The sequence below is a fragment of the Sinocyclocheilus rhinocerous genome, unplaced genomic scaffold (assembly GCF_001515625.1).
Source record: "Sinocyclocheilus rhinocerous isolate Xijiao unplaced genomic scaffold, SAMN03320098_v1.1 scaffold153, whole genome shotgun sequence".
Taxonomy (NCBI): Eukaryota; Metazoa; Chordata; class Actinopteri; order Cypriniformes; family Cyprinidae; genus Sinocyclocheilus; species Sinocyclocheilus rhinocerous.
Window position 1 is genome coordinate 1500549 of NW_015660878.1, and position 14990 is coordinate 1515538.

The 14990-nt window shown below is 37.9% G+C and overlaps 2 protein-coding genes across 3 annotated transcripts in view; both read right to left on the reverse strand.

The window, feature by feature from the left end:
• LOC107725590 (YY1-associated factor 2-like) overlaps positions 1-9805 on the reverse strand; it is a 17093-nt gene extending 7288 nt beyond the window's left edge. The window contains exons 1-3 of the mRNA XM_016534905.1: positions 9685-9805; positions 9269-9394; positions 1053-1193 (exon numbers count right to left, since the gene is read on the reverse strand). Of these exons, the coding sequence (XP_016390391.1) occupies positions 1053-1193; positions 9269-9394; positions 9685-9710 (293 nt within the window). The 5' untranslated portion in view covers positions 9711-9805. The remainder of the gene's footprint in view (positions 1-1052; positions 1194-9268; positions 9395-9684) is intronic.
• Positions 9806-11124: 1319 nt separating this feature from the next.
• LOC107725589 (zinc finger CCHC-type and RNA binding motif 1) lies at positions 11125-14858 on the reverse strand. Of its 2 annotated transcripts, none has more exons than XM_016534902.1 (8): positions 14745-14858; positions 14499-14597; positions 14119-14147; positions 13904-14015; positions 13713-13820; positions 13452-13561; positions 11773-11845; positions 11125-11670 (listed from the first exon to the last, which is right to left on the reverse strand). In XM_016534902.1, the coding sequence occupies exons 1-8, from the start codon at positions 14745-14747 to the stop codon at positions 11530-11532; spliced, it is 675 nt and encodes a 224-aa protein (XP_016390388.1). In that variant the 5' UTR covers positions 14748-14858; the 3' UTR covers positions 11125-11529. The 2 variants fall into 2 exon arrangements, with proteins under 2 accessions (XP_016390388.1, XP_016390389.1); XM_016534903.1 differs by having other exon boundaries at positions 14707-14857.
• Between the last annotated feature and the right edge of the window lie 132 nt (positions 14859-14990).

Here is a 14990-nt window from a genome sequence, read left to right on the forward strand (position 1 = left end):
ACCTTTTTTGTTCGTTGTCTGTCATTTCGAAGCTTAAGTTGCATAAGTTTTTCTTTAGTTTTAATTTGCCTAACTATCGATCTGACCCAGTAGACGCCATAATCCCACTCTGTCTCTCTCCCATTTTTTTTTTTTAATGGTGGGTGTTTACGCAGTTGGCTAGAGCAGTGCTGATTGGGGAGAACGGAGGTGCGCTCACTCTTGCCCAGGGCAAGTAAGATTGCAACTCAAGGCTGGCAGTCATGCATATGCTCTGGAACAGAGTAATATCGCGTCCACATCGCAGGCTTTGCGATTAGGAAATCGCAACGTCTCAAATCGCGATTTCGATTAATCGCACAGCCCTAATCTGCAGCATATTCGTCGATACCGATATATCTGTGACAGGCTCATATCGGCTGATAAAATCAGCAAAACGATAAATCGGCCGGGCTTTAATACAAAACGTTTGGTAAAAATACACAAAAACAGTACATTTTAAAAATACAGTAAAAACAGTGATATTGTAAAATATTACCATTAAAAAAAGCTGTTTACTATTTGCTGATTTGGTGCTCAAGAAACTTTTCTTATCATTATTATTGTTTAAAACAGTTGTGCTGCTTAATATTTTTGTGGAAACTATGATAAATTTTTTCATGATTTTTTGATGAATAGAAAGTTCAAAAGAATAGCATTTTATTTGAAATAGAAATCGTTTGTAACATTATAAATGTCTTTACTCTCACTTTTGATCAATTTAATGCATCCTTGCGGAACAGAAGTATTAATGATACTGACCACAAACGTTGTAACAAATATTGGTTACAAATATTTGTAAGAGCTTTGTCACTACAAGAGGACAAAAACTGTAGTATAATTCTTGGTGCATTGTGGTAGATGAAATATAATTTATATTCAAATATTTTCCACATAGAGAGCAACAATACATGATATTTTCCTGAGTGAGCCACCTGCTACGTAAAATGCAAAAGAAAGCCACTTAATTTGTTTGGGGAGTAGGAACTACGCAGTGAATTTATGAACACAGGGACCGTATCGCAACATTTCACCTCATTTTCTTGTGGCTGTTCTTTTTCAGTGTCGGTTCTCTCTCGTTCTTGTCCTTCTCCATCTTTTCCTTTTTCTCTTTCTTAGGCTGTGTCGGTGAAGCAAACTGCTGTGTGACTTGCGGGGCTACAGGACGAGGTTTCCTGTGGGGAAAAAAAAGAGAAGACTGAGAAGCGAGAAAGCGAGATATTTTAAATCAGGGTGACATGATTCAAGCTCACCAGGGCCTGATGAAAAGGACTATGTGGAGAAAAAGCAAGTTAAAACAGGCAAGTGTTGAAGCCAGTTGAGAAATCTTGCCTACATAGAGTAATCTGAGAAGAATGTGTTTTCTCAACAGTAGAGAAACAGCCGCAATTTCACTCATCTCTTTTCCTTTCTATAGCAGGAAGAAAAAAACTGGTAATTTAACTTCCTAATATAAGCTAACATCCCCAAATATACTAACTTTCCCTGTCTAAACATAACATTTAAATATAAAAAAATGTAATAAAAATACTGGCATTGGATTAAAAAATATATATTTTGTAAATGAATTTTTTTTTCCTTTAGTTAAAGGCACAATATGTATTTTTTCGCCGCTAGAGGGCGCGTATTCAAAATAAACAAAGAAACAAAGGCGTAGTTTGATGACGCCGTGACTGAGTGTGGAATCATGGGAGTTGTCGTCTTCATCCCCACAGTCGATGCAATCTGATGGGACTCGGGCAGAAATCATGTTCATGTATGAGCTAATGATTTATTAACATAGTAGAATGAAGCAGGGTGAGGCTGAAAGCCGTCGAAGCGAAACGAGGTCGCTGAACGAGCGTGACACACAGCTCGAAAGCAGCGGAGCTTTTATTATGCCACAGTCGACCGCTTCCGCTCCTTCCGGTCGTGCGTATTAGTGGTTAAATGGATCGTAGTTGATCCGTGATTCGTACGGACCAAGCCCCACGGTTCGGCAAGCATGTGATCCGCGGATTAATTGCAAAATTTAACCTTAATCGAGTGAAAGATTATCAATTGTATGCTTTTACACACGCAAGCGATTCTAAATCGTTCTAGCGAAAGAATAGGCGAAATGGAACTCGATTCGTTACTCGCGTGCTGTTTTCTATCACACCCGCACATGAAGCTCGCACACGCAGAGAGGCGCGTTTGACTGCACGCGAACACCGAACTGAACCATCTTTCCTGTCTCATTCACTCCTTGCCTTTGAACAGATGCATATACACATAAAATTATGACAAAATACCGATCTCGACAATCATTGTGGCAAATGCAGTCTGTTGTGTCTTAAGTGAACGAGAACAGCTGAGAAAGAAATCGGATGTGTATCATTAGGCTATATTGGATCCGTGCATCAGGTCTTAAAGGGGCAGCAGCCTAATAATACCTGCTGCTGTCATTATGCTCATCAAACCACAAAACACGTTTTTGACAAAGATGAATCTATTTTTTAATTTATACAGTGAACACTATGCAGTTTTATTTCACACTTAATTATTAAATTTCTGTATCTGAATACTACCGACCTTATTTGTAACATTGTTCTGTTGTATTTATCTATGCTTGTATTTGTGTAGCCTATTTGTTTTTATTTTTACTGGTTGTTCACTTGTCTCTTTAATAATGTTTGAACCTTCTTAGGCTAAGAGTTTTTGCTGTGGTATCATACTTATGGAAAGCAAAGTTACATAGATTTTTTTTCTCTTGCCGATCCGAAAAACGATCCGATCTGTGGCTCAAAAACCGTAATATGATCCGAACCATGAGATTTGTGATCCGTTGAACCACTAGTGCGTATGTGGGGGGTAAAAAAGCAGCGCTGTTTTATCATACTAGATCCGTTTGAAAGTTCTGTTATAATAATTAGTTTGTGGCAATTTTTATTTCAGTTTTAGGTACATGGTATATAAATAAATAGAAATAAAATGCAAATAGATTGCAATAACACTATCATACTAATTAACACATTAACTTTGGCAGCTCTAAAAAACTAGACTGACAATAAAAACTGAAGAGAGAATTTTATAAAAATCATGATAAAAATCCATTTAAAACACCAGATCCAGATTGAACCTATGGATGTAAATGGCCAATCAGAAATTGTTAGAACAGCCCTTCTTGTCCTACTGTTGTCTGTTAGTAGAATACTGTATTGCTGTTGTCATTTCAAGTTGTTGCACCACTAATTAACAACCCGACAGCTGCGGCAATTACAGATTATATCTGGCCTATGAGCTGAACTAACCTATACTGATCTCAGATCAGAGCTCAGGGTGAAGTCCCATCAGTAGCGTGGCGTTTAGAACGACAGGGATGCACCGTGAGCGTTGCTCTAATGTCAAGAACAACAGCTGTTACACCAAAAACAGTCCACAACAGAGCAGTATGAAGGCCAGCATCGCTGCCGTCTGCTTTGCCAACACACACAGTGATTTTAAAAACAGCTTCTCAGTATCTGTGCGCTGGTGCAATGTTTACGCTTTCATCCATTACCCCCGGGTGCTTTGGGAATAGCTAATGAAGTTACACATTGTGAAATTAGGACATCTAGAGCCTTAAAGCATGGCAGCCAAGAACCGGTCATTAGCATTGATCCCGAGCCCAAGGCAAGTGAAAACAGCCATTATTAGTTGTTGTTAGCTGTCTGCCTGCCTCGCTCTCTGCTGCATGTCAAGACCTGGCTGCTTGCTGTGGACTCTTAACACCCTTCACACTCAACGCTGTTAGTAAATCAATCGATCACTTTGTGATGTATTTCCTCCATGCCAGACAGAGCAAATCAGCATTAACATTGCTGATCCTGCTTATTTTTGAACATTTGTCATGAGGGAGAGAGATTTTGTGAAATTACTCAGTCATTAGTCACTATCCGTCTCACACATACGTGTTGCAACTACGCTTTATGTAATCTGTGCTATTAGTTTACATTTATCATTTACAGTAACGCAAAAAGTCAAAGCCAGTTAATAATAGATTTATTTTGCAATAATGACAATAATTTAGTTTTCTTAATAAAATGTTTAATTAATGTTTAATGTTTTAATTATATTTTTATGATGTATAAACCAATTCAGTCAATAAAGGGATGCACTGCTAATCTAATAATTAACTGTATTATGTTATGGCTGAAAACTTACAAATTGCAGATGAATAGTATCAATTTTATACTATTCTGTAAAACACAAACTAAAACTATTTAAATCAGACCATAACATCAATTTAGTCAACACAACATTATAATGTACAGTATGAAAATGGATATTCGTTTTGAGATTTGCAAAATATTAGTGATATTAGTGTTTAATGTAAAAATAGAAGAAACTAGCATGTGCAATCAAATATACAATATATGTTTAATATCGAAATAAAAAAATAATTCTAATAACGAATATGGTACCAATATATATTGCGTACTCTTAGCAAAATATCACTGAAGTCTCTCACACTATAACTTACACTTACCTAACTTTTTAAAGTCAGTTTCCTTGTTAAAGCCAACGTATTGAATTTCATCATAAAACACATCCATGTCAGCTATTACATTAAACAGTTACCAAATGTGTCTACAAAGGCGTCTTCTTTTGCAGAAGTGCACAAACAAAAAAAATTTCCCACATTACTGTGTTAAATCAGAAGGACACGAGGGCTGCGTTCTCTCATCTGAGCCAAGAGTCTCTCAGATGTGTTCATATCTGCATGTTTGTATAATGGCGTAATGACTGTACCGGGGAGACTTGTGTACTCATGGGCTTGATTGATGGGAGGGGACACCATGATTAATGCACTACACTGTGTGAACATGCAGTCTCCATACTGCTCCTTCCTTCGCTCCACTGCCAAGCCCCCTGTTTGACAGATGGCCCTCTGCCTCCCACCGTCCCACCTCTCCACGCTCTGTTTTCGGTTCTTTCCAAGCTTCTGCATTTCCTTTAGTTGCTTTTCAAAATCCCACACTGCAGTTCCACATTGCTTCTCGCTCGCTTCGGTATCCAGCTTTCTCTCCTTTCATCAAAGGCCCATAACTGTCTGAATCAAAATGAGGTCAACCCGTTTGAGACGGTACGGGCATGCGCCTTTGCATGCTTTTGCAAACTATACGCAAAATTTCTCTAATAAATGACAACAGGCTCTTGTAATTACTGAATAATGTGGATGTTTTATGTGGCTTTTTGTTTATCTGGCAGAGGCATGCTGGGAACGCTTCCTCAGACTGCATTAGTTTCGCCTTTTTGGGCAAAGAGACGAGAACTCGCAGTGCAGCGCTCTGGGTTTCTGCACACACACAATTAAAGAGGATTTCACATGCTGCTCAACTCTTTCAAATGCCACACTGTAGCAAGTGACTAGTCATCTGATAACCGACACTATACAAGCATGTGAAAGCCATGGTATAATTTATATATAATAATGCATATAGCTACAAATTATGCAGTTTAGAAATAAGTCAATATTACATAATAATCATTACTATATTACTATATAATGCAGTTTTATTATGATAAAAACAAATATAAAAATGTTTGTCATCACCTCACCGACACTGACAGTCATGAAGGATGGTGGGTCCAGTTCTTTTAGCGATACCCCTATAGAGCGCACAGGTTATGTCAACAATTTATAACCGACAGCCTTAAACTGGTTGTGACAGCACAAACGTACATTAGTGTCAAGTCAAATAGAGCTCCAATGTGAAACAAAACATAATACAGCCTTCCTTTTTCCAATCCGTCATCGTGAGAGGTCTTGAGTAAAAAAAAAAAATATATAAAAATCTGCTTGGTCTAGAGGGGACATTCTCTCCATTTGTGGTAATCGAACGGTATAATACTCTCTCCTGCAGAGCGAAGCTTTCGCTGGGGGGGGCAAAAAGTGTCGGTACACTGAAATTAGAGGTTTGCCGGCAGGTTCGGGGGGTCAGTGGGGGAATGGCCTAAAATGCTCAGCGAGAAGCTATGCAGCTTCATCAATTAAATGTCAGTCTGTCAGCGCAAGGTAACAACTAGGTAAACAAATCTCTCTTCGAATGAGCAAATATAGCCAGAGTCGAAGCAACATTAAAAAACCATTCACTTTGGAACTAGTATTGCGTCATTTAAAGGGATAATTTACCCCAAAATAAAACTTTTGACATTTTTTACTCTCCTGTTGTTCCAAACCTGTATGACTTTCTGCGAAACACAAAATAATTTATTTGAAGACTGTTTTGCCTGGTTTTGTCCTTACAATGCAAGTCAATGGGGTCCAAAACAACACTCTCTATTCTGGGCTCTAATTGACGTTCAAATAAAAAAAATTTTCAAAACATTTTGCTTAAAAACAATGTCTTTTAACCCAAATTAAATATATGATGAGATGCCCAACAAACATGCTCTGAAATAACCCTTGTATCACTCAGTCAGGCTCAGTTAAATCATAGTCTTATAAAACATTAATTTGCTATCTGCTGCACACAACCGCAATCTAAACGAACACATGGTTGTCATTCACATCTGACGGCTGCTCGGGAAGATGATGAAGCTGGAAGCAGCAATCAACACCAATGCATTTCCTTTGCATTTACGCATACAACCGCTCGCCAAATGCAGAATAAAAGCAGAAGAAGAGTGAACAAGCAGCGTGTCAAGAAGCTCTCCTTTCTTCATAAATGAATGACCTGCGAGGATCACACAATCAAGAGGACATCATCATTAAAACCCCATCATTTGTGGCCATCTCAGAGGCATTATAACAGGGCAGATGTGCAATCACGGGTTTATTTATGGGCATGGGAGTCCGTGTGTGTGTGTGCGCATCCTGATGTGATGATGCCTCTTCCGATGACGGCATTCTTGATTAAGCCGTTGAATGCAAATGAGTTCAGGCCGTCTGGACGCCAGCTGCTGTGGTGGCCTGGACGAGTGACAGCACCCCACCCCCACATAAAAATCCACTGCCCTCTCACACGCAATTTTGCAGCACAAATGAACATTAGTTGGCTTTAAATAACTGTTGTAATAATACTTTAATTCAGCGGTGGTAATAGGATCTGAAACTCAAAAGATAATTAAGCCTTTATAAACAATCTCCCTAAAGAAAGATGATCGTTATCTGCCGCTGTTGTTGAGAGCTGAGGTCTGTCATCATCATCATCATCATCATCATCTGCTTTTAGTGTGCGCTTATGTTTTTGTTTTGAAATGCAGATGAGGAATGTTTTACTTCCTGACCTGATCTCATCTTAATGACATAAGGGAAATAACTGACTGCCGACTCCTGCCGCTGTTGTTGAGAGCTGAGGTCTGTCATCATCATCATCATCATCATCATCTTCATCTGCTTTTAGTGTGCGCTTATGTTTTGAAATGCAGATGAGGAATGTTTTACTTCCTGACCTGATCTCATCTTAATGACATAAGGGAAATAACTGACTGCCGACTCAGTCGCTGACTGTTCCAAAACAGGATTTTTATGACAGATGAGATGAAGGTGAGAAAATACGAGCCCATTAAATGTCTTCTCTGATGAGGCCATTAGCGCTCTCTCATGGATCACTGCCATGGGAAAGACGCTATCTGTGAGACCGATACAAGCAGAGTAGATGCTAGTATTGTGTAGGACCCCTCATTCTCTAGGATTAATTTAAAAATTCTGAATTGATTCATCTTTGTATTCTTGTACTGTTATTTTCTATTTCGTTCCTATTTCTGTGAAACCTCCATTGCCAATAGTGTAGCGAAAAGAAAGCACAGCTCACTCCGAAGTCACTTTCGAACCAAGCAGCTTTTTGTTGGTCAACAAGGCGAAACTGATGACCAACTGTTGCGAAATCTAGGTGAAATCTTTCGCCCTCGTGCAAAATTTCAGATTCTTATTCATATGACTAGATTTTGACCGTGAAAGTTCAGCAAACAACGATAAATGTGACCATATCTTTGAAACAGCATTACCTTAATTGTCCTGCTTATCCTTGACAAAGTTTGTGTTTAAGCATGAACTCTTTTGACACTTTAATCAAATTGCTTGCGATTCTGAATTTTTACCTTTCCTTAAAAACGTAACATTATACATATTACATTTGCCAGTGTTTTTTTATTCTCTCATATAACTGACATGTTTTCAAACTGGTATTTACCATCCACAAGTCTTTATCCTCCAATATTCGGGATAAACAACTCTGAAATTATCACTCTAGGTTTCTAATTTTCCATTTCAGGGAAATTTTGCAAACAAACAAAAAAATAAATAAATAGACTTTTGTCAAAAGAGTAGCGAAAAAAAGCACAGCACACAAAAGTTACTTCCAAACCAAGCAGCTTTTTGTTGGTCAACGTGGAATATTTGCATAACCAACTTGAACCTGTTGCGAAATCTGCGTGGGCAAATCTTTTGCACCAATGCAAAATTCCAGATTGCGCTGATTCCTATTGATATGACTCAATATCGATGGTGAAAATTTGCCGAACAGCCGCAAATGTCACCTCAACTTTAGAAACATTATCTTCACAATTTTCCAGCTTAGCCTTGGCAACATTTGTGTCTTCAAGCATTAATTCTTTAAATGTTTGTGCTGAATTTGAGCTTTACCATAAAAATATTTTATTTTACACAATAATCAAACCACTGACATGTTTTCAAACTAGTCTTTAGCAACCACTTGAACATAATTGAAAGCATTAAATAGTTATACTGATACCAAGTACAAGTATTTAACCTCCAATATAAGACATGAGTAGGTATTATCAGTAGCATAAGAGCATCCCTAATGCTTTTAGATAAAAACAGATGAAAGATATTACAAATTGCTAATTTTAATGCATTTGATATGCAAACGATGAAGATTATGAAAATATGAATGACTTAAGCCAATTTACTGAAATCGTTGTAGACTGCTAATAGAAAAATGTATGGCATCACAGTGGTTTACTTATAGGTTGTGTCATGCCTGGCTAATGTACTATAATTACAAAATGAATTGAAATTAAACCCCAATTACTTCTGAAATAGTTCACATTAATCAGGATACAATGACTGTTTTACAAACAGAGCTGTTCAGTAACGTGACACTGACTGCGCACATTTGTCCCTGAGGTTATAAACATTGTATTAACTGTGTAATTATTAATACACACAAGACAAATGGCTGTCTCAAAACCTAACGATAGACAGCGTTCTGGGGTATCGAATGAAGCCCAAATAGGCTGTCTAGGTAGGCAGCTCGCTAGATGTGAAGCAGCAGACACTCACCGCGTTGACGTTCCCTTCCTGACATCGCACATCATGCATTTGAACGCTTCGGCGCTGTTCTTGAACGTGCACACGCTGCAGTCCCAGTAGCCGTCGTCGAAGGAGGGCTTCGCTTGGCGTTTCGGCCTTCAAAAAGCAAAACAAACAGAGAGAACATCACATCTCGGACTGTAGAAATCTCCGACACACATATCTGATCCTATCCACACAAAGAGGCAGCCGGACGCCTGCGCAAGCGACTTGTTTTTTTAACGAAATGACACTTTAGGTTGATAAAAACAGCCAGTCCGCCATGGCCACTCTGTTGCGTCTTTCTCATTCAGGCGCGCGCTGCCTACTGGTCTGTTTCAAGCCTTGAGACGGTCTCGAATTTCTTGAAGCCACGGCTGTGGGAGTTTCTTTCTGTTTGCTTTTACCTCGTCGGACTCCTCTTGTCTCCCATGCTGCAGAAACTTTGTGCGAAGCGTCGCAGGCACAGCCGCCTCTCGCGCTCTGTCCTCCTCCTCTCTCGAGCGGCTCCCTCCCAGCTGTCGTAGAAACGCCAGCGCAGCGGTGGTCACGTGACCGGGCTCCACCAATCCGGCGCCGATTTATTTTCTCAAACGGTAGGGTCCGTGGGGTTTATATAAAAGAGTTGTGCTCCCGCTTCACCCCGACCTCAAATCAATTGGGCGCAGAGCGAGTGCGAGTGAGGTAACTAACTGCGCTGCTCTAAATTAAAGACATCCGTTTATGGCACTTTCCACAAATAGGGTACAACATGCCTTTTACCATGATTTTGCCACAAATAAAGCCAAAAAACCATGGTTACTTACTATAGTTACTGTGATGACTACAAATTTGCCATCGTTTTGCTACACTAATCATAGTTTAAACATGGTATTTATAGTAAAACTGTGACTATACAAATGGTAATCATAGTTTAACCATGGTATTTGTAGTAAAACTGTGGTCATACAAATGGCACTTCCACAAATAGGGTACAACATGCCTTTACGAAGATTTTACCATGGTTTTGCCACAAATAAAGCCAAAAAAACATGGTTACTTACTATAGTTAAACTGTGGTGACTACAAATTTGCCATAGTTTTGCTACACTAATCATAGTTTAACCATGGTATTTGTAGTAAAACTGTGGTCATACAAATGGCAATCAATACGCCAAAAAAAACATGGTTACACTATAGTAAAACCATGGTTTTTGTAAGGGTAGTGCCTAAACTCTAAAAAGTTGTTTTTCTGTTTCAGCAAATGGCATGTGACAACTTTTTATATGAGCTGTTTTGTTTTCTATTTATTTTCCGTACTGTTACCAAACTTTGGGTCTAAATGCAGCTTAAAACCTTGATTTGTGTGATTGTTTTGTTTGCTATTTTTTAACAACAAACATCAAAATTTAAATAAACTAACAATACAAAACAAAGAAACAAACAGAATGGTTAACAGGGTTGCAATTTCAGCCTACATTAAGCTGTTACACAATTGGGACCAAATATTGTTGTTGGAAATATTTCCCATTTTTCTACTTCCAGAAGAATATTTGCTAGATTTTTTTTCTTATAATAACACGTATAACAGAGCTGAATTGTTGAGATTGACTGATGCACTCAGGTTTTAGATAACAGATCAACCGTTATACCATCAGATATCAGTCAAGAAGAACAAGATCTTTGACTTGGGACAGGCCAAAATCTTATTTTACACATTTTAATTTGTATCGTAGAAATGTGCATACATTTCACACATACATTTGCTAATGATATGAAGCAAAAAAAAAAATGTATTTCAAATATGCTGTAGTTTTTGAGGTCTTTCTCACTGAGAATGCAAACACTTGTATATTGAACTTTCATAACTTTGACTTATATCAGTGGGTGAAAAAATGAGAACTGAGGACAAAGGTGACAGGAAGTTATTTTAAAACAGTTTATTTTCCATGCTTCCTGGAACAATAACAAGAATGTAATTGTGAAATACACAAAACTACACTTTATTTACAAGATTAAAAAAAATAATAATTTACAGAACTTTTCTGCAGGATCTTTAAATGCCAATACTACATACCCAATATTTGTAATTATCTGAATGAGGAGCATACAATGATAACAAACATCTCAGATGAAGGTAAGAAGTGTTTTTTTTTTCTGACTTTCTGTAACATAGTTTGACAAAATTAGAAATTCAGATCAATATGTGACCTTCTTAATAGGTAAGAGTGGTTGAGAAGAGGCGATGTGTTCCGAGCACATAGAAGTATGAGTCAGTCACTGAGCTCCTCCTCGTCACTGAAGTAGGCGCTCTTTTTGATCTTGGGTTTGTGGGTGTCCTCTGATGTAGATGCTTGAGACACATCCTCTGTGACCTGCTTCCTTCTCTTCTCCTCCTCCTCAATGCGTGCTTGCTGATGATGATAGGCAAAAATGTATTTTTCTCTTTGAACCCTATTTTACTAGGAATATTAATGTATGATGACTGAACTGTAGAGTATATAATATTCACTGACCTGGAAAGCAATTGCCTGACTTAAACTGTCCAGTGCTGGATCCTCTCCTTCTTCCTCACTGTCCTCTGGTTCTCTGAAAGAACAAAAGCAGAATATGTATTCACTTATATTATTTGCAATTTCCTACATATAAAAGATTCAAGGAACAGTTCACCCAAAAAATGAAAATTTGCTTTAATATTACTCACCCTCAGGCCATCCAAGATGTAGACAAGTTTGTTTCTTCATCGTAACACGTTGAGAAATGTACATCACTTGCTCACCAATGCATCCTCTGCAGTGAATGGGTGCCATCAGAATGAGAGTCCAAGCAGCTGATAAAAACATAACAATTTTCCACAAGTAATCCACATGACTCCTGTCTAACAATGTAAGGTCTTGTGAAGTGAAAAGCTGCATGACTGTAATAAACACACACAAAAATACAAGTTCATAATGCATAAAAATGCTTCATCCAGTGAAAAAGTCCATGTTGTCCTGTTACATCAAAATCCACCAATATATTTGTTTAGAACTGTGTGGACTGTTTTCTCTTGTGAACGGTGCTTGATCTGTGCATTTTTCTCCCCTAATTCAGATGAGACGACTTTTTCACTGGAGAAGGCAATGTTATGGATAGAAAACTCATTTATTTTAGCTGAAAGCAAGAGTTTAACATCATAATGATACATTTGTTTATTACAAGCACGCAGCTTTTCACTTCATAAGATGTTAATTGATGGACTGGAGACATGTTGATTACTTGTGGATTATGGTGTTGTTTTTTTCAGCAGTTTGAACTCTGACGGCACCCATTCACTCCAGAGGATCCATTGATGAGCAAGTGATGTAATGCTAAATTTCTCCAAATTTTTTCAGATGAAGAAACAATCTCATCTACATCTTGGATGGCCTGTTGGTGAGTAACTTTTCAGCAAATTTCATATTTGGATGATGTATTCCATTAAATGCGTTAAATAAGTACAGAGTTTGAATTATTAAAGGGGTCCCTATTATGCTCTTTTACAAAGTCTTGATTTTGTTTTGGGGGTGTACTAGAATAGGCTCTCATACTAGGTTGTTCGAAAAACATTATTTTTCACATATTTTACATTATTACAACACCTCTCTCCCCAGTCTGGCATGAACGGCTCGAATAGTTCCTGTATCAAATGAAGGCCCGCCTTCTGAAATACGTAATGTGTTGTGATTGGTTAGCTGGGCCAGTGTGTGTTGTGATTGGCAGCACTCGGCGCCTGGTCGGGAAATGTCATGCCCCTTACCATAGCCGCCTGTGAGCTTCAGTGTAAATATTGCGTCAAAATCAAATCAATTTGAGCTCGATTTAAACCCGGATGATTGTAACCACTCTAAGTTCGTCTGCCTTGGGAAAGCTAGCGTGTCTCCGACATAGTGATAACACTCGTTGCCTTCTCTAGTGCAGCTCAACCAGGTCTCGTCCCATTCGTCGATATTTGTGATATCATAAATCCCGGAAAATATGCGTTGTAGTCCAAACGAGTCGTTCATTGTAGTTTTTGAAAAGTGATTTCTGTTAAATAAAATATCTCCTTTTGAAGTGGACTTTGTAACTTTGCAGATCTTTTTTATGCTCAAACAGCAACATTACAGACTAACTAAAGTTGAAAAAGTGAAAAAGCATAATAGGACCCCTTTTTATTCTATTAAGAACTGCTTACGGCTCCTCAGGCTGCTGCACCTTTTTCTTCTTTTTCTTTTCTTTTTTAGGTGGAGGATCTCTCTCTCCAAGTAAATTTTTAGGACAAGCGTAACTCAAGTGCCCTTCTTCCTGGCGGAGACAAATAACATGACCTCAAAAATGTATAAGCAATATAATCTACACATTAGCAATATCACAGTGTAAGATTTAATACATGACCACCAACACATTTCAACATATTATCATTGAATAACCCTACATATTATGAATGAAAACTTACCCCACATTCATAACATTTGGATTTGTCTGAGTAGTTCCTCCTTCTGATGAATTCTGTAGCTCTGCCATTGTCGATGGCGATGCTGGCCTTCACCGTTCTCCCAAACAACTGAAAGAGTTCAAGAGCAATCAAACACTTTGGCTTCATGTGTACTTTTTTTTTTAACTTAATGTCATGTTAAACCATCATACCGTTTTGTTGTTTAGCGATCGGGCGCAATTATGAGCAGACTCTCTGTCTAGGAACAGCACAAACGCCACTCCCTTACTCATCCGTGTCTGCTTGTCTTTGACAACAGTAACCCTTCAGAAAATAATATTGTGACTATGATCAAGCTATACTTTGATAGAATTATAGAGGTATAACAGAATCTACCCATTGCAGCCCAAAAATAAAGGATACTTACTTCACTACCTTGCCATATTTCGAGCATAACTGTGGGAAAATTGCAAGAAATATATACAGGTTAACAATATTTGTAAATTTACTTTAAAAATTCTGTAATGAAAGAATGTAATATAGGGACGTGTGGTAAGATGTGTTGCTCCCTTATTCTAAGGTATTTGCACAATATTTGTTATGTGACCATATATTTAGAGAGAGTCCATCAAAGTTTAAAGTGTGTCAGATGCTTCAGGGTAAGAAGTCAAAAAGGAAAAAAAAAAAAAGATATATACATATGAAATATATTTGACATGTATTTTGTTTATTAGTGGCTTAACCCACTCCCCCATATAAAACTAATAAAAATGGTCAAACATTTAATTTTGACATACAACAGAGTACCTTGTGCAAATCGCTGTTAGTCAAGGAGAATGGGATGTTAGACACATAAACAGTGCTTTTGCTGGGCGCTAAACCACCACTCATGTTTATCTTTGATATCTGAAAAAGAACAAATGACATATTTCAAAACATGTAAAGACTCATAAGCAAAATGTGATAGTAAAAGAGCTTACGGGAAACATAAATAAAAAAATCATTTCAGACTTACTTAATCGCCAGAATCTTATTGATTTAAAGTATGTTTACCATAATGACAACAACTGCATTTGTCGTCTCTGAACTTATTCAAATGTACGTTTAACCAGCGTGTAAATCCGATTGAAAATATCAACGCAGCGCGACCCGGAAGATAAAGAGAGACCGTTGTCACAACATAACACCCTCTGTCACAAAACAAATTCACAAAATTAATTGCTACTTATATAAATCAAAGGGACTCATGAAAAGGTCTTAAAATGAAAATACGGTGAATACTAGCCTCAAATGTTTTTT